Genomic DNA, 21004 nt, shown 5'->3' with positions numbered 1-21004 from the left:
GTTATGAACTGTAGAAAGTTTTACTTGTTGGGTCAAATGCTTGTTGCATTTGAAGTGCTAGTTACAAGAAAATCAAATACCTTCAATGTATAAATGCTATTAAGTTTTTAAAGGACTCTGGAGTATATGTTATTGTAGTATATTTCTATTCCTCTTTTTATAAGTGAAAAGTGACTATTGAACTTTATCAAGTGCTGTTCCAGCATCTGTTGAAATCATCACATTTTTCATTATTTAATCCAGTGAATTGGGTGATAGTTTATTGTGATTATTAATAACAGTTGCCTTTGTGTCAAACACTTTAGTCATTCTTGGGATAAAGCCTCTTTGGCCATAAATAAATATTAGTGAAATCTAAAAAAAAAAAAAAAAAAGAAATGAGCTATCCATCCATGAACAAACATGGAAGAAATGCAAATGCATACTACTTAGTGAAAAAAGCCAATCTGAAAAAGGCATATATTGTATAATTCCAGTTGTGCTACATTCTGGAAAAAAAGCAAAACTATGTAGACAACAAGATTAATGGTTGCTTTAAGGGGTTAAAGCAAGCAAAGAAATGCTCAAAATTCTCCAAGCTAGGCTTTAACAGTATGTGAACTTCCAGATGTTCAAGCTGGGTTTAGAAAAGGCAGAGGAACCAGAGATCAAATGGCCAACATCCACTGGATCACAGAAAAAGCAAGAGAATTCCAGAAAAACAGAATTCTGCTTCATTGACTATGCTAAAACCTTTGACTGTGTAGATCAGAACAAATTGTGGAACATTATTAAAGAGATGGAAATACCAGACCATTTTACCTGCCTCCTGAGCAACCTGTATGCAGGTCAAGAAGCAACAATGGACTGGTTGGGAAAAGAGTGCATCATGGGAATATATAGTCACCCTGCTTATTAAATTTAAATGTAGAGTACATCATGCAAAATGACAGGCTGGATGAAGCACAAGTTGGAATCAAGATTGCCAGGAGAAAAATCAGTAACCTCAGATATCCCAGTGACAACATGTTTTTTGGCAGAAAGCAAAGAGGAACTAAAGAATCTCTAGAGGAAGGTAGAAGAGAAGAGTGAAAAAGCTGGCTTAAAACTCAACATTCAAATAATGAAGATCATGGCATCTGATCCCATCATTTCATGGCAAATGATGATCCCATCATTTCATGGCAAATGGAAACAGTGACAGACTTTTATTTTCTTGGGCTTCAAAATCACTGCAGATGGTGACTGCAGCCATGAAATTAAAAGATGCTTGCTTCTTAGAAGAAAAGCTATGACTAAGCTAGACAGCATGTTAAAAACAGAGACATCACTTTACCAACAAAGGTCCATCTAGTCAAACTATGGTTTTTCCAGTAGTCATGTATGGGATGTGAGAGTTGGACCATAAAGAAGGCTGAGTACCAAAGACTGGATGTTTTTGAACTATGGTGCTGGAGAAGGCTCTTGAGAGTCCCTTGGACTGCAAGGAGATCAAACCATTCTGTCCTAAAGGAAATCAATCCTGAATATTCATTGAAAGGACTGATGCTGAAGCGGAAGCTCCAATACTTTGACCACCTGATGTGAAGAGCCGACTCATTAGAAAAGATCCTGATGCTGGGAAAGATTGAAGGCAGGAGGGGAAGAGGATGATAGAAGATGAGATGGTTGGATGGCATCACCGACTCAATGGAAATGAGTCTGAGCACGCTCCAGGGGATGGTGATGGACAGGGAGGCCTGGCGTGCTGCAGTCCAAAGAGTTGCAAAGAGTTAGACACGACTGAGCAACTGAACAGCAACAACAACAAGAGGGTAAAGTAGAGGCAGGGATGAAATGGCAAAGCACAGAGAATCGTCAGGGCAGTAAAATGATTCTACACATTGCCACATGGTGGGCACATTCAAAACCCACAGAATGCAAAACGCCGAGAGTGAGCTCTAACATAAATCTATGGAGTTTGGCTGATAAATATGTGTCAGTGGAGGTTCATTGACTGTAAAAGTGTACTGCTGAGGGACTTCCCTGGCAGTCCAGTGGTTAACATTCCATGATTCCAATGCAGGGGACACAGGTTTGATCTCTGGTCAGGGAACTAAGATTCTACATGCCCTGCGCCACGGCCAAAAAATAAAAGTATACTGCTTTGGTGTGGGATATTTACAGTGAGGGATACTGCACATGTGTAGGGACTGGGGGTGTGTGTGAACTTTCTCTACTTTCTGCTCAGCTTTGCTGTTCACCTAAAATTGCTCTAAAAATAAATTTTGGTAATTAAAAAATGAAACAAACAGTTCCTAAACACTAAATGAAGGATGTACTAAAATGCTAAGAGTTAAGAAGGCAAAGCCCTAATAACCGTCATTCCTTCTATCTAGGTTGTATAGTCAGGATTGATATAGCTATTTGTGCAAACACAGTTGTAAAATATAATTTTAATTATTTTTTAATGGAGGAAGTGGTCCATTAAGGCAAAAATGCATAAGGCTAACCAAAGTCATAATGCATCCTGTGTATAGTTTATGATCTTGGTAGCCTTGGTATTAAATAAAAGTCATCATAAGACAGGTACAAATACATCTTTTTAAATGAAACAAAATAGAAGAATACCACAGCTTTCCATTTCCTGGAGACACAGTTGACTAGCTCCCTACACTCCTCCAACCATTCCAGAAATACTGCCTTATTTCCCCCTTACAGATAACAAATAAGAGAAAAAAAATTAGATTTAGATGTGGTTATTCAGGGTAATTATCAAATGTTTTACAATGTTAAGAAGCAGATAAAAGCTTTGCTAATAATAAAGAGTTTAAGCTGTTAAAAATTGGAGCACATATATTTTGAGCTTTAAAAAATTATTTATTTTTAATTGAAGGATAATTATGATGTTCTGTTAGTTTTTGCCATACATCAACATGGATCAGCCATAGCTATACATACGTCCTCTTCCTGTTGAGTCTCCCACTCATCTCCCAACCCATCCCACCCCTCTAGGTTGTCACAGAGCCCCAGTTTTGAGTTCCCTGAGTCATACAGCAAATCCTCCCTGGCTATCTATTTTACATATGTTAAAAAATATAGATTGGCTTGTGAATTAATGCATCATCCTTGCACAGGGGCCATGCTAATCTCTGTATCATTCCAATTTTAGTATGTGTGCTGCCAAAGCTAGCACTATTTTGAACTTTTTTGGTGGATTGAAGTTAGAAATGCTTATCAATTCAAAAACTACCTATAATGCTTACCACAAAGGGTTAAATATCTGGCATATATTGTATTTCTGCTTAGAGTCATATGAAGATGTGATTCAAAAGCAGAACATTACCTTAAGATAATAGCTACTCATCATAGGTGAAAAGGTAAGCAGAGGCATTCACCTCAGAGATACAATATTAAATATAACAGGAAATCTTTAACTAAGGCTTCCCTTGTGGCTCAGTAGGTAAAGGATCTGCCTACAATGTGGGAGACCTGGCTTCAACCCCTGGGTTGGGAAGATCACATGGAAAAGGGAAAGGCTACCCACTCCAGTATTCTGCTCTGGAGAAACTCATAGGGGGTCACAAAGAGTCGGACACAACTGAGTGACTTTCAATTTCACTTTATCATCAAAGCAAGGAAATATTCAGTCCTACCAAATAATTTATTACAGTGCTAAGAAAGCAACATTGTGTTCTAACTATTCATAAAAATACCCAGTCAAATTTCTTTAAGATATAATTGTGATGTCCAAATAACTTATTTAATTATAATTGTAAAATGTCAAGTGTGAAAAAATGATTTTTGAGAGGAAGACAATAGAGAATATTGAAAGTTACAACTATACTGGTGTTCATAATGCTTTAAAAATGCTCTATTTCTATTACTGGTAAATTAAAAATAAATTAAATCTCCTAAATTATAGAAGAGCAAATAAAAGGCTTTTAATAACTAGGTGGAAATAGTTCTTGAGAATAGCAACGTTTCTAATTCTTTGGGTACCAAGCAAATATCAATCTGATAACTTGATTTCCAGGATGAACCTGATTAGCTGATGAAATGAGTTATGCCAGTGAGAGGCTCCAGTCTTTGAAATAGGTTCCCAGGAGGCTCTAGTGGTAAAGAACCTGCCTACCACTGCAGGAGACTTAAGAGACATGGGTTTGATCCCTGGGTCAGGAAGATCCCATGAAGAAGGGAATGACTATCCTTGGACAGAGGAGCCTGGACAGAGGAGCCTGGCAGGTTACGGTCCCTGGGGTCTCAAAGAGTTGGACGCGACTGAAGCAACTGCACACATATGCATACCTTGGAAGGGAAATTAATAAAGCATATTATCTTATTATTATAAGTTGCATTCTTAGGGGTTGCTGCTGCTGCTGCTGCTAAGTCGCTTCAGTCGTGTCTGACTCTGTGCGACCCCATAGACGGCAGCCCACCAGGCTCTGCCGTCCCTGGGATTCTCCAGGCAAGAACACTGGAGTGGATTGCCATTTCCCTCTCCAATGTGTGAAAGTGAAGTCGCTCAGTTGTGTCCGACTAGTAGCAACCCCATGGACTGCAGCCCACCAGGCTCCTCTGTCCATGCGATGATTAGGTAAAGCTAATTATCTTTTCCTTGAGGGTATAATCATTTCAGTAAGTGGTTGTATACACAAAACTTTTCACCAGGACAGACCACCCATGGTGACAGTGCAGATGCAGTAATAATTGTGAGACACTTGTGAGCCGTCATCTTTCAGGTCTCAATATGGCTAAATGAGGAGTCAGTAAAAAGAAGGCAATGCTCATGCTGCTCACATGAGAAACTCAGGGTCTAACACTTCTCTCTTTGCCTTAAAGTGAAGTGAAGTTGCTCAGCCGTGTCCGACTCTTTGCAACCCTATGGACTGTAGCCTATCAGGCTTTTCCAGGCAAGAATACTGGAGAGGGTCGCTATTTCCTTCTCCAGGGGATCATCCCGACCCAGGGATCGAACCTGGGTCTCCCGACGCTTTACTGTCTGAGCCACCAGGGAAGTCTAAGTATTTGCCTTAGTCACTCTCTAAATTCATTGAGATGAGAATTCAAGGCAGATTTTATGTGGGTCTCCAATCCCCAGGGTAGTGTTTCTGAAAAAGCATGTCCCTGAACTACTTCTTCAGCCATGCTGGGGATGTTTTCTGAAATGAAGAGTCTTCAGCTACACACAGACCTCTACTGACAGGTTCAGGGAAATATACATATATATATATATATTAAATTCAGTCTTTCTTGTGCTCTTTAAAGAATAAAACCACTACATTGGGAAGAAAATAGACTACAGCATGTTATGCTAAAGTCAGAGATGGTCAAGTTTGAAGTGAAAAAAAACAAAAACTGAAACTCAAATCTTTATAAAGTATCTTAAATTTAAAAAAATAGGTTGCATTTTTCTTAACGAAACTTATACTCAATATATCAATGATATCAGAAGAATTTGCTAAAATAAGAGACACTGTGGTCTCTGGGCAGTTACATTCCAATGATATGTCACTGGTTAACACTGCCATTAGTTTTATATAAATGGTGTGAAGGTGATTTTAGAAAACTATCCCTGTAATTCTAAAATTCAACAGTGCATACAAAATACATAAAGAAATAATTCAGAAATATGTTTGAATATTTCAGAACAATTATTTCTATTCAGAAATATTTGATGGTTGGAATGAAGAGCCATTTTAACCAAATAAACCAATACCATCCAAGAGGCAAAAAAATTAGAATTTATCTGATTAAGGATCAGATTAATATTTTACCACAAATATCTTATTTAATAAAATAAATGTTTATGTTCCAGACAACCAACGTAATGAAAGATACATTCAGAGATAACACAGGACAGTAGAGTTGTTTCTAGGTGGTGCAACTGCCATCATGTCAAGGCTATTGAGATGTTAATTGACACCAGATCAGTACGGGGAAAAGTGATAGCTTTATCATCAAATGCTATATTTTGGATATATTAATAATTACTGATATATACTCATTAAGTATAATATTTTAGCTACATGTAATAATTCTAGAGAATGTGGGACAACAGACCTTGAATTTTTATGTTTGGAATATTTTGATGTTACACTCATCACCTTTACATAAAATAGTTCCCAGTTTATTTTAGTGAGACTGTTTTGAACCTTTGGATGTAAACATGTAGTTGGTGGGATCTTGAAGAGTGTGACAGTGTCTTGAAATCTGTGAATTACATAATAAATATCCAGATTGGAGCTAATGTTTTATTTGAACAATTTTTTTTCTTTAATCTTTTTTCAAGGAACAGTAGTCAGATTTGTATAAATTAGTAGTTCATGGATTGGCTTTAAATTCAAATGCAGCCTTATAAAGACTCCGTGATAAATATATTAGAAAGTGCTGTAACAAGTTGATTCATGTTTGAAATGAAGTATAAGGACACTGTGAGATCTCAGCCTTAGTTTTTCCAGCTGGGCTCCTCCTAGTCAAGGGCTGAATCAATATTTCATTTAGTGAAAACTTCCTGGTGAATATTCTGTCACTTAAGAAGTTCTATTAATCATTCATGAATGAAACACATTCCCAAAGGAAATTCCAAACTGAGTCTGTGGATTAAGTTTTAAAAAGAGATTTTTTAGTACATCAGTTTTGTTCGTGTTATCACTGGCTGGACATGAAAGTAAGAAGCCAATTGGGAAAATCTATAACTAATCCCTTTGTTGGTATCAAGGGGTTATGTAAAGTTCAGCGAAACACACGAGTAAAAGTTTGAGTTGATCCTTTCATTAACAAATCCATATTTTATAGGTCACTAGATTTTAAACTATTTAGATAAGTGAATCTTTTCTTAAAATTATGAAAGCTGTATTAGGGCAACTGGATCTATATGAAATTTGATAGGTAAAATTTGCAAGTTGGTATTGTTCTAGTTCAGAAAGACTAATTTAAACATAGATAATATAATAGCTAAATAATTATACCTATAAATACTAATCTATTTTCTCTCAGTATTATTTCTAATTAAATATTTTCTTTAAAACCATAAAGTATATATACTAAGTTTAGTAAAATGTGAATATTATCTTTATATATGTCCTACAATAGGTTATATCAATAGGTGTTACAACAAGCATATTTTATTCAATGAAATAAGTGTTGATGTTTTCTACAAACAAAATAACAAAAAATAAATAAAAGATTATTCAGGATATTATTCAGATTTGCTTTTAGCTGCTACAACTTGCCATATGCCAGCTGTTCAAATGGTAATTGATACCAGATCAACTACAGAATTCATGCCCTATTTGCCCAACGTTCCGTTCCGTTCCATCGCTCAGTCGTGTCCGACTCTAGGCGACCCCGTGGACTGTAGCCTATCAGGCTTCTCCGTCCATGGGATTCTCCAGGCAAGAATACTGGAGTGGGTTACCGTTTCCTTCTCCAGGGGATCTTCCCGACCCAGGGATCGAACCCTGGTCTCCCGTGTTGGAGGCAGACGCTTTAACCTCTGAGCCACCAGGGAAGCTATTTGCCCAACACCTAATAGTAAAACCATCATCCCCTTGCTCTGAATAATGTACACAACTGAGATTTTGATTTGTCACAGTATACCAATTCTATAACTTATTCTCCATAGTTACTTTGGAAAATAAAAATATCTCTCTAGAAACAACCCATTAGACATCTTGATAATAAATAATACCACCTGTCAAACAGTCCTTCAGACATAACTGCACTCTTTATATGGGTTTCAAGAAGTGAGGACCCAAACTTGGGGATTAGCGCTCTAAATCTCAACGAAAGAGAAGCTGTCCTAGATTGCAAGTTAGCACACCTGTATGGGGGCCTTGACTGCTTCTATTCCAGAAGATGAAGTCTTCACCAAGCTGGCAAAAGATCTAGAAACATAGTCAGGTGGCCTTTTCACATCTACACACACATTCTTTAAATACCTGTCATTTCTGATCACCGTCTGATTTGATGTTAACTAACCGTTGACAATTCCTATGATAACTTGTCCTAATATCAGTTTCTCAGGAAACTTGGAGAATTTCACAAATACTAGGGTCCCCAAGGAGTCTGAGGACTCCAATTTTAGAACTCCAGATACTGATAATTACAGAGAATCAAGAATAACATAAATTGTCAATTGAGAAAATGACATTGTCAATCACAAAAGTAAAACTGAATAAGCTCAATAGAAAAATTAGTGGCTGAAACATGTATTTTTTTACACATTTATACATTATCATGTAATTAAATTTAGTAATGTATATCTTCAAAAAATAATTTATAATTTGGGTGTCATACAAGGACTCTATAAGAATCTGTACAGTAACTGGGGCCACTTCTACCCCTTAATTTTAGCCATTTTTAATGCTAACATTTTCATTTAATTTGGCTACTTCTTAATTTCCTGTCAGTTTTCTACTGAAAACAAGCTTCCCCAAACACTGTTTTCATTTTCATATAACTGTTGAACATTTCTCTATAACTCCTTAAAAATAAAGGCTAGCATTATCAAGCGTGTTTCTGTTAGGCATGGCTATAAAGTGAGGAGTAACAAATATTTACTCCTCCTAGAGACTTCTGTACTCTGATACTCATGTTCTATGTTTCCCGGGTTTCTTTGCAGTTAGTTTGGCCATGTGATTAGTTACGGGCCATACAATATGAGAGAAGTGATTTGAGGGCAGAGTGGTTAAATTTCAGTTGTTTTTCTGGTGGTCATTTTCCCCTACCACAATCTACTACCTATAAAAATGAAGTTATGTTCAAGTGTTGTGACTCAGAGTCACAAAATAGAAGCAGGCTGAGTTTCTGAATCTGCTTAGAAGTGACAGGTCAACCTCATATCAGACATAATGCAAACAAACAAAAAAATTTCTATTGATGAAACCACATAGATTTCTGAGTTTGCTGTTGTGTGGTATAACCTATATTACCCTAATGAATCTATCTTAAGAGATAGGTACTATTCAAGTTCAAGTTCAGTCGCTCAGTTGTGTCCAACTCTTTGCGACCCCATGAATCACAGCACACCAGGCCTCCCTGTTCATCACCAACTCCCAGAGTTCACTCAAACTCACCTTATTATACCCATTTTACAGATGAAGGAAGAGACATAGCAAAATGAAGTAACTTGAGCAAGGCAAACAGCTAGGAAGTGGTAGAACTGGATATGCACATGAGCAGTTTACTCACACGGCTTGAAAAATACATGTTTCAAGTGTATGTTTTCAGGATAAAAGAGACTTTTTTATCCTAGACATGAAATTTACTATCTGGCCATAATATAACACATGAAAAAGTGGAACACAGTTTTTAAATTCTAGGCTTCAGAACTCAAATAACACCCCTGACACTTACTTCCTAACTGAGCAAATCACAAGGTATCTAAGCTTCAGTAAATCCTCTGTAAAATGAGAACGATAATTACAGAAGCCAACTCAGTTGCTGTGAAGTGAAGGAACATGTACAGGTACATAGCCCAGTTGGACACACTGTAAGCCTAAGTACTTGATTTCTTCCTTCTTTCCAGTGGTATTTCTCACTATATCCACTTTACCTGAATACACTGGTCTTTTACAGAGCTTAACTTCATCTTTCACATTCCCTCCTCTTTTGAATATTTCCTCTATCAGAAGTGCTTTTTACTTTTATTTTGATCCTTTAATTAAATTAAACATACTTGTTATTTTGATGCTGGGAAAGTGCTGCACTCAATATGCCAGCAAATCTGGAAAACTCAGCACTCAGCAGTGGCCACAGGACTGGAAAAGGTCATTTGTCATTCCAATCCCAAAGAAAGGCAATGCAAAAGAATGTTCAAAATACTGCACAATGGCACTCATCTCACAGGCTAGCAAAGTAATGCTCAAAATTCTCCAGGCCAGGCTTCAAGAGTATGTGAACTGTGAACTTCCAGATGTTCAATCTGGATTTTAAAAAAGCAGAGGAACCAGAGATCAAACTGCCAACATCTACTGGATCATGTAAAAAGCAAGAGAGTTCCAGAAAAACATCTATTTCTGCTTCATTGACTATGCCAAAGCCTTTGACTGTGTGGATCACAACAAACTGGAAAATTCTTAAAGAGATGGGAATACCAGACCACCTGACCTATCTCCTGAGAAATCTGTATGCAGGTCAAGAAGCAACAGTTAGAACTGGACATGGAACAACAGACTGGTTCCAAATTGGGAAAGGAGTACGTTAAGGCAGTACATTGTCACCCTGCTTATTTAACTTATATACAAAGTACATCATGTGAAATACTAGGCTGGGTGAAGCACAAGCTGGAACCAAGATTGCCAGGAGAAATATCAATAACCTCAGATATGCAGATGACACCACCCTTATGGCAGAAAGTGAAGAAGAACTAAAACGCCTCTTGATGAGAGTGAAAAAGTTTGCTTAAAACTCCACATTCAGAAAACTAAGATCATGGCATACAGTCCCATCACTTCATGGCAAATAGATGGGGAAACAATGCAAACAGTGAGAAACTATTTTTGGGGGCTCCAAAATCACTGCAGATGGTGACAGCAGCCATGAAATTAAAAGACACTTGCTCCTTAGAAGAAAAGCTATGACCAACCTAGACAGTATATTAAAAAGCAGAGACATTACTTTACCATCAAAAGTCTATCTAGTCAAAGCTATGGTTTTTCCAGTAGTCATGTATGGTACGGATGTCAGAGTTGGACTATAAAGAAAGCTGAATGTGTAAAGAATTGATGCTTTTGAACTGCAGTGTTGGAGAAGACTCTTGAGAGTCCTTTGGACTGCAAGGAAATCCAACCACTCAACTCTAAATTAAATCAGTCCTGAATATTCATTGGAAGGACTGATGCTAAAGCTGAAACTCTAATACTCAGACCACCTGATGTGAAGAATCGACTCATTGGAAAAGTCCCTGATGCTGGGAAAGATTGAAAGCAGGAGGAGAAGGGGGCGATGGAAGATGAGATGGTTGGATGGCATTACCAACACGATGGACATGAGTTTATGTAGGGTCTTGGAGTTGGTGATGGACAGGGAAACCTGGCATGTTACAGTCCATGGGGTTGCAAAGACTCGGACATGACTGAGCGACTGAACTGAACTGACTGTGAGGCATGCTGGATCTTAGTTCCCCAACCAGAGACTGAACCCATACACCCTGCAGTGGAATCTTGGAGTCTTAACCATAGGCGTGCCAGGCAACTCTCTGATTTTCAATATTACCAAACTATTGGAGGATTAACGCAGTTTGCCTCTTAGGTGCAGGCAGTTTCCCCTGGTCTAAATTAAGATATTTCCAAATTTCTAAAGCATATCTGCTGTCTACAATAATCATATGACACTTGTAGTTTATTAGGTACTAAAATTTGAGTTGAGAGCAGATTTTGGAGCTAGACTGCATAGATTTGAATCCTGGGTCTTCAACTTGCTAGCTGTGTAAAACTGGGTAGGTGACTTAGTCCTTTCTGCCAATATAAAGTGGGGATATTAGGTAGCTATTTCATTATCATATTGTGAGGATTAATTGAAAACAGTGCTGGGCACAAAGTAGATGTTATATCAGTATTTGTTGTCATTAGCTTTCATGGTTATCATTTTTTGCATACATTTTCTATCTCTAACAAGATTATACAAGTGACTTGAATCATGGGTTACATTGAATTTCCCTTATAATGTCCAACATATTAGGACACTGACTACATGTAGTAGACATACACTAAATACTTGGTGACTGAATAAGCACCCATATACAGTCTGGTTGGGCTAGTAATAGTAAATAATAGAATTTTGTGTGCTTACCGCATTCCAGGGATTATTATCAACAGAATATGTGTATTATCCCATTCAAATCTAGTGGCTATGCCATAAGATAGGCACAATTATTATCCTCATTTTACCAGTAAAGATTCACAGACATAGAAAAGCTAAGCTACTTTCCCAGGATCACAAAGCATGGGGCAGGAAGATGTCCTTATTTAAAAAAATACTATGATTTCCAAACTTCAGTGCACCTTGAATCACTCAAAAGGCGTGACAAAGATTACTAGGAATCATGTGCTACTTTCTGGTTTGGTGGATCTGGGCAGAGGGTACGATTTTGCTGGAGAAGACTCTTGAGAGTCCCTTGGACTACAAGGAGATCCAACCAGTCCATTCTAAAGGAGATCAATCCTGGGTGTTCATTGGAAGGACTGATGCTAAAGTTGAAACTCCAATACTTTGGCCACCTCATGCGAAGAGTTGACTCACTGGAAAAGACTCTGATGCTGGGAAAGGTTGGAGGCGGGAGGAGAAGGGGACGACCGAGAATGGGATGGCTGGATAGCATCACCGACTCGATGGACATGAGTTTGAGTGAACTCCAGGAGTTGGTGATGGACAGGGAGGCCTGGCATGCTGTGATTCATGGGGTTGCAAAGAGTCGGACACGACTGAGCGACTGAACTGAACTGAACTGAACTGAACAGGCTCCCAGGTGATGATGAAGGGGCATACAGCTTTAATGACCATCGCACTGGGTTATACTCTTTCCTCCATGCTACACTACTTAAATTGCACTTGGAAACAGATGCTTCTAAGCCAGAGGTTGACAGGTCCTATTCTAAAACATGTGGAACATACCACGTTTGCCTATCAAACAGGGTAATATTAGAAATTTATGTGGAAACTCAGCTTTAAAGCAAAAAGAAAGAAAAACAGATTTTCTAGCAAAAAGATAACTCTTCTGTGACAAGTTATTGGTAAGCAGCAAATCACACAGGTGTTTGACTTGGTGTAAAAAGCTGATATTTACTTAACTAAAGGTCATTGAACAAATTTAAGAACCCAATACATCTAGAAAGAGAATGTCATAGATCTGCAGTGATCTTAGACAAAAAGAGACAACAGTGACCACTCCCTATACTCTTATCTTATTCTACAGGTGAATTAAGTCAGGTACAGGGATTTTAAACATAATCAGATCCTTGGTTTTTGGTAAGATATCTTATATTCCTCTGAAATACTCAGAAAAACAAGGACCTTTCTGGCTATGGCCATACATCACAGGGAAACCAAATCAGGGCAAAAAGTCAGCTGCTTCCACTTTAGGATCAGATGTACACCACCTTTTTTTCAGTTATTCATTTTTCTCTGTATTTTGTTCATAAATGTATTTCACTATCTGATCAAACTGATAAGACTTGCTAACTTGATTCAAAATTAGGATTCTGAAATAGATTTTCCTACCTGAATTTTAGCAAATGCTTGTCTTTCCCTACACTTAGTATGTTGCCAAATCCACCTTGCTAAATTAGGCTACAAGCCCAGTCCACTTTGGCTTGTTTTGCCTTGATATACCCATGTCCTGATATGCTACAAATGTCAAATTTATAATAATTCATGTTAAATCATTTAACAAATGCGTGCTGCTGGACATAAAAGAGATAGGAGTTCAGGCTATAAACATCATCAGTACTAGAAAATTCCAAATTACATATGCAAAGTTTTTCAGTATATTAGGATGTAATTCACCTAGAACTGGTAAATGAGTCTGAGAATATGTGAGAGAAAAATCACTTAGAGCCAAGAGAAATAACAAGTGGGAAGCAAATGGCAGCAAATATTACAGGAACCCATAGGAGGATAAGAATAATTCTCATCAGCCAAAGTCAAAAGAATACATAGAAGAGACATTAGGCAGAATACTAAGAAAGTTGGAGCCATAGTAGTTGGGCTAAATTAATACTAGTCTAAATAAAGATTTGAGATTTCCCTAACAGAACTTAAAAGGAAGTTTTGAAATCATCTCACTAATTCCAACTAACATATTAAACAGATGGTGCATGTCAGAAGCAAAATATCAACATATATTATGTAAAGGAAAAGATGAAAATTAAGGAATCAACAAGTAGAAAAATTTAAATGTCCAGAATATAACCAACATTGTCTGGGCATGCAAGAAGTAGGAAAATCAGAATCAGAAAAAAAGAATTAATAAAAATAGACCTAAAAATGAGGGAGATGATGATATTAACATATAAGGATGTTAAAACAGCTATTATAAATATTATCCATATGTTCAAGATGATTCAGGAATATATGAACATGATTAAGAGAGAAACTGTAAATATTAAAAAGAAATAAAGAAAACTTGTAGAAATGAAAATCATATCTAATCTGAACTGAAAAAGTTTAGATGGGATTAACTGCAGAGCTGTTACACAAGAGGAAAATATCAGGGGATTTGAAGCCACAGCAATAACTAGTAAGACTGAAATATAGGCAGAAAATAATAAATATAAGAACAAAGCAATAGTGACTTCAAGGATACATCAGGTGGTCTAATATTGGTGAAGTTGGAGTTCTCGTAGGAGAAGATAGAAGGAAGCAGAAAAAAATACTTAAAAATAATGGCCAAAATTTTTCACAATTTTATGGAAACTATAAATCCACTATATTCAAGAGGTTCAATAAATTCTAAGCAGAGTTGCAGCAACATGGATGGACTAAAAATTATCATAGTAAGTGAGATATGTCAAAGACAAATATCATATCACTTATATGTAGAATCAAAAAAGTGATACAAGTGAACTTATTTACAATACAGAAATAGACTCACAGACTTAGAAGATCAACTTATGGTTACCAAAGAATAAAGGCAGGGAAGAGGGATACACTGGGACTTGGCGTTCCTGGTGGCTCAGTGGTAAAGAATCTGCCCACCAATGCAGGAGACGAAAGAGACACAGATTTGATCCCTGGGTCAGGAAGATCCCCTGGAAAAGGAAATGGCAACCCACTCCAGTATTCTTGCCTGGGAAATCCCATGGACAGAGGAGCCTGGCAGGCTGTAGTTCCTGGGGTTGCAAAAAAGTCAGACGTGACTCAGTGACTGAATGACAACAACAAAATTAACAGATATAATACTACTTATATAAAATAAACAATAAGGACCTGCTGCATAACATAGGGAACTATATTCAGAGAGTAAATCTATCTAAAACCACATCAAAGCACATTATAATCAAATTGCTGAACCACTGATAAAATCTTAAAAGTACCCAGAGACAGAGGAATGAAGACAAGAATGTCTACAGACTTCTTCTCAGAAACAGTGAAAGCCATAAGACAATGGAGAGACTTTTATTTTTTAATAAAAAGATAACAATATTTTATTTTGGGCATTTACTCAGTATTTCACAGATCCTCAACAAGTTTTGAGGTAGGTTAATATTAGTATTTATTTTACAAACTAAAACCCAGGCAGAGATTACATCACTTGTTGCAAACCATAACAGGAGTCCTACCATAACCAAGAAAAACATGGTTTTTCAGATTAATCTGATGTGTGTGAATTTAACAGTGATAGCTTGCAAACAGTCATTAAAAACAAAACAAAACCCAAACCCCACTAGATATTACAGAAGTTCTAATTTGGGTATTTTGTAGTTCTTAAATCAGTCCTACAATGATTATACATGCTTTTGAATAACCTACTTACTCTCATTACAAATCTATTTATGTACAATTAATCCTTGTAATTGAAGAAGGAAATATCAGCCCACTCCAGTACTCTTGCCTGGAAAATCTTATGGATGGAGGAGCCTGGCAGGTCACAAGAGTAGGACATGGATTAGCAACTAAATCATCACCAATCCTTTTAGTAACAAATTAGCCCATTATTGATTTTGTTGTTTTCTGCTTTCGGGGTGGGTGGAACAGGAAGATAATCGGCAAGCTTTCCTCAGAGTGCTAGGCAGACTTTAGGTACAGGTGCTAAGCTCAACACACCATCTCTGGTGATTTGGAGTCAAAGGAAAGCAGGTATCTAAGGAAGCCAAGATCCAGAAAAGATGCCTGGATCCAAAAGAGGTGGAAGCCCTGCACAAGTCAGAAAGAAGAGAAAAGCATGATCATCTCAGGCTACTGATCCTCAGCATCATGCTACAGCACCACAGTTTATGGGAGGAGCTCTTAAAAGACCTAAATTAGAGAGAGACATTTTTAAAGCATTGGAAGAGGGTTATAAAATACTTGAAGAAGGGACTCACCACCAAGAGGAATAAGGTAATGTTTCAAGGTGATAAAAATGATTGTGATGATTTTTATACAATATTCATATTCATAAATAAAACTGATAAAGTTTATTAAATGTAAACTACTTCAAAAAACCTGATTACTAAACAGATGTTGGCTAACTTGGGGAAAATGATGTTAGAATAATTTGAGAATTTCAGATTAGAGAACTTAAAAAAAAAACTCATTAAAAAAATCACAAAGTATATTTTTTCATTTACATATAGGTACTTACTGCAGTATTCCAATAGAGGCCTGAATTCACACAGGCTTATAATACATACTTTAGCAGACACCAACTTTCTCTTTTCAGAAAATAAAACAAAATCAAATTACTACCAGAAACGAAATAGTTTTAAATGGCAAGCTATGGGATGTAGATGACTCAAAAAGTAATTCCCCAAAAATGCCTTTTCTATAAACACAAACCTAAGTCAACATCATACTAAAATTGTCATATAATCAGTGGTATGGATAAGAATTATCATTTAAAATTTGCATTAGTTCTTACATGTACAAAAAATTATTTTTAGGCAGAAGGTATTTTTTAAACTACTTTTATAAAACTGTTCTATTTAGAATAACTTTTGAATTATTCTTTATTTACTTTTCCCAGGGAATTATTAATAATATACACAGAACAATTTTCATCAAATTGTGTTCTCTGCAATTATAATAAAGTACATACATAGGGTGCAACGATATTTATTTACCTCCAGTTTATTTCTTGAAGAAGTGGGTTTCCAGTGAGAGACAATTCATGGAGAGAAAAGCATGCATCAAACCACTTTATGGCACTTGTAAGATCTATAGAAAATAAACAATAAAAATTAGTATGAGGCATTACAGATAAAGGAAAATAGTTATATATAAATGACCATTTTATTGTTTGAGTATTAAAAGCACAAAATTATTTATTCTACAGAATATGTTTTTAAAAGACCATATTAAGAGCAGACTCTGCTATCATAATTCATATTTCTACCATTTAGCAGCTGTGTGAATTTATGCAAATCATACAATTGCTTGGTAATTCAGGTTGATATCTATCTCACAGGGTGAGAATTAAATTAGTATGTAAACAGCTTAGAGCAAGCTTTGCCAGATCGTTACCACAACATATAAAAAAGTAAAGTCAAAAGTAATTGGATAGTGGTAAAAATTGAACATTTGCCTAAACAGAATTACATTTATACTTTCAAAAGTAAAAACAGTAGGTCAATCCGGCAATCCAGGGTACATTAAGAGTAATTTATACTGGAATTGCTCTCCCACAGAAAACAATCATAAAACTGGACAATAAACATGAAGCACCTGTTTTTAAGCCTGACTCGGGAGAAAAAAGCAAATACACTGGAAAAGACTCTGATGCTGGGAAAGGTTGGGGGCGGGAGGAGAAGGGGACGACGAAGAATGAGATGGCTGGATGGCATCACCGACTCTGTGGACATGAGTTTGAGTGAACTCCGGGAGTTGGTGATGGACAGGGAGGCCTGGCGTGCTGTGATTCATGGGGTCGCGGAGAGTCGGACACGACTGAGCGACTGAACTGAACTGAACTGAAGCTGACAATCAAATTTTTTTTTTTTTTTTGCCTAAAAGTATTTAACCACTTTAGAGCAAGAAAGTGGAAATCAAGCAAAGAGGCTGTTTTGCTGAGTGATAAGGCAGAGTTTAGACATGAGGCTGGAATTTATGGTGAAAAGTACTGAGAAGAAGCTGAGTGTGTATATGTTGGTAGGAAGAGAATTGGGGGAAAAGTATATGTAAGGGTTCACCCCAGCTCCTTGGACGAGTGCTAGACAGGGCAACGTTCTGAAATACCTAGCAAAGATAACCTGCTATTAGGCTAAGAGCTGAGTGATTATAGTTCATGCAGCAGTGAAAGACACTGGAATTTTAGCCCAGTCGGATAAGACTTAACCTAATACAGCATCTCAGAGATTCAGCTAAAATCCAGAAAGACCATGTATTAGGAGTGAAGACAACGCCTAGGCTCAGAAGAATGTACTGAGAGTTGAAAATTAAAATGACTTGCCCTGGGAGAAAATGAAATTAAGGTCGACAGAAACACAATTACCCATCAATACCTTAACTGCCTGCTAGAATTATATTTACTACGCTTCAAAAGAAAGATAACAATAGCTGGACTCAGTAAACTGTAGTATGAACAATGATCAGTGTACAAAGTATTGGACATTGAAAAGAAACGGGAAAATATGATCTATCATTAAGAGAAAATCAGTTAAAAGGTAGATCAGTTCAGTTCAGTTCAGTTCAGTCGCTCAGTCGTGTCCGACTCTCCGCGACCCCATGAATCAAGGTGGACCAAATGGAAATCAATTTTTTGACAAAGACACAAAAGTCAATCAATGATGAAAAGAGTTTGTCCAACAAATGTTTCTGGAAAAACTAAATGTTGTTTAGTTGTTCAACAATAACAACTCATCTTTGACTACACACCATTTGTAAAAATTAATTTGAGGTAGGTCATAGACCTAAAAGTAAAAACTTATAAGACCTTTATAAGACAGTTAAAAAGCACAGAAAATCATCTCATTCTGGATGTAAAAAAATATTGCAAAGGACACAGAGAGCAAAAATTATTAAAAATAAAAAATTAAACTGAAATTTAAATTTATCTAAAGATACACTTAACAAAATTAATAGGTAAAAGAGAGACTGGGAGAGAATACCCACAAAACATATATCTGACAAAGAATTTCATCCAGAATACATAAAGAATTTATTCAAACCAATAAAAGCAAATAGCCAAATTTTTTTAAATGGTAAGATCCTTGAAAAGACACAAACCAATATACAGAAACCATCAATAAAGGTATGCAAAGATGCTCAATATCATTATCCATCAGGGAAGTACAAACTAAAACCATAATGAGATAACACAACAATATACCAAAACCCTACAGAATGGAGTGATTGGAACTCTAATGTGGGGGAGTAAAATGTTACAACTATTTGGGAAAACAGTTTTATCAGTTTCTTATAAAGTTAAACATGCACTAACAGGGACTTCCCTGGTGGTTCAGATGGTAAAGAAACTGCCTGCAATGCAGCAGACCCAGGTTCATTCCCTGGGTTGGGAAGATCCTCTGGAGAAGGGAATGGCAACCCACTCAAGACTCTTGCATGGAAAATTCCACGGATGGAGGAGCCTGGTGTGCTAGAGTCCACAGAGTCGAAAAGAGTCCGACACGACTGAGCAACTTCACTTCACGTCTAGTATTCTTGCCTGGAGAATTCCACGGATGGAGGAGCTTGGTGGGCTAGAGTCCACGGGGTCGAAAAGAGTCCAACACGACTGAGCAACTTCACTTCACGTCTAGTATTCTTGCCTAGAGAATTCCATGGACAGAGGAGCCTGGAGAGCTACAGTCCATGGGGCCACAAAGAGTTGGACATGACCGAGTGACTAACACTTTTACTTTGACTTTCATGCATCTACTCTATTATCCAGGAATTACATCCTTAAACATATTTCCAAGAAAACTGAAAACTTATGTTACAAGGGTATTTGTACATGCATTTCCATAGGAACATTATAATCAGAGTGCCCCAAATAGATGGTCAATACTGAAATCAGATTGATTATATTCTTTGCAGCTAAAGATGGAGAAGCTCTATATCAGCAAAAACAAGACCATGAACTGACGTGGCTCAGATCATGAACTCCTTATTGCAAACTTAAGACTTAAATTGAAGAAAGTAGGAAAACTACTAGACCATTCAGGTATGACCTAAATCAAATCCCTTACTACTATATAATAGATTCAAGGGATTAGATCTGATAGACAGAGTGCCTGAAGAACTTTGGACAGAAGTTCGTGACACTGCACGGGAGTCAGTGATCAAAACCATCCCCAAGAAAAAGAAAAGCAAAAAGGCAAAATGGTATACTGAGCAGGCCTTACAAATAGCTGAGAAAAGAACAGCTAAAGACAAAGAAGCAAAAATATATCCATCTGAATACAGAGTTCCAAAGAATAGCAAGGAGAGATAAGAAAGCTTTCCTCAGTGATCAATGCAAAGAAACAGAGGAAAACAATAGAATGGAAAAGACTAGAGAGCTTTTCAAGAAAATTAGAGATACCAAGGGAACATTTCAAGCAAAGATGGGCTCAGTAAATGAAAGAAATGGTATGGACCTAACAGAAGCAAAAGAGATTAAGAAGAGGTGGCAAAAATACACTGAAGAACTATACAAAAAAAAGTCTTAATGATTGAGATAACCAGATGGTGTGTGATCAGTCACCTAGAGCCAGACATCCTGGAGTGTGAAGACAAGTGGACCTTAGGAAGCATCACCATGAACAAAGCTAGTGGAGGTGATGGAATTCCAGCTGAGCTATTTCAAATCCTGGAAGATGATGCTGTGAAAGTGCTGCACGCAATATGCCAGCAAATTTGGAATACTCAGCAGTGGCCCAGGACTGGAAAAGGTCAGTTTTCATTCCAATCCCGAAGAAAGGCAATGCTCAAACTACTTCACAGTTGCACTCATCTCACACACTCAAAATTCCCCAAGTTAGGCTTCAATAGTACGTGAACCAAGAACTTCCAGATATTTAAACTGGATTTAGAAAAGGCAGAGGAACCAGAGATCAAATTGCCAACATCCATTGAATCATCAAAAAAGCAAAAGAGTTCCAGCAAACATCTACTTCCACTTTATTGACTATGCCAAAGCCTTTGACTGTGTGGATCACAACAAACTTTGGAAAATTCTGAAAGAGATAGGAATATCAGACCACCTTACCTGCCTCCTAAGGTACCCGTATGTAGGTCAAGAAGCAACAGTTAGAACTGGACGTGGAACAAGGGACTGGTTCCAAAAAGGAAAAGTGTACATCAAGGCTGTATATTTTCACCCTGCTTATTTAACTTACATGTAGAGCACATTACGCGAAACATAGGGCTGGATGAAGCACAAGCTGGAATCAAGATTACTGGGAGAAATATCAATAACCTCAGA

The 21004-nt window shown here is 37.1% G+C and overlaps 1 protein-coding gene and 1 non-coding gene across 2 annotated transcripts in view; both read right to left on the bottom strand.

Annotated features, from left to right (window-relative positions):
• LRRIQ1 (leucine rich repeats and IQ motif containing 1) overlaps positions 1-21004 on the bottom strand; it is a 224601-nt gene that overhangs the window by 137356 nt on the left and 66241 nt on the right. The window contains exon 13 of the mRNA XM_055396048.2: positions 16725-16818. Within this exon, the coding sequence (XP_055252023.2) occupies positions 16725-16818 (94 nt within the window). The remainder of the gene's footprint in view (positions 1-16724; positions 16819-21004) is intronic.
• On the bottom strand, positions 3051-3154 carry LOC129537357 (U6 spliceosomal RNA). Its single transcript, XR_008682011.2, has one exon. It is a non-coding gene; the product is annotated as a U6 spliceosomal RNA (small nuclear RNA).

Source organism: Moschus berezovskii, chromosome 6 (assembly GCF_049115385.1).
Source record: "Moschus berezovskii isolate FMDL1 chromosome 6, NW_MosBer_1.0, whole genome shotgun sequence".
NCBI lineage: Eukaryota > Metazoa > Chordata > Mammalia > Artiodactyla > Moschidae > Moschus > Moschus berezovskii.
The sequence above is the reverse complement of the archived record's forward strand: the minus strand, read 5'-3'. Positions and strand labels throughout refer to the sequence as shown.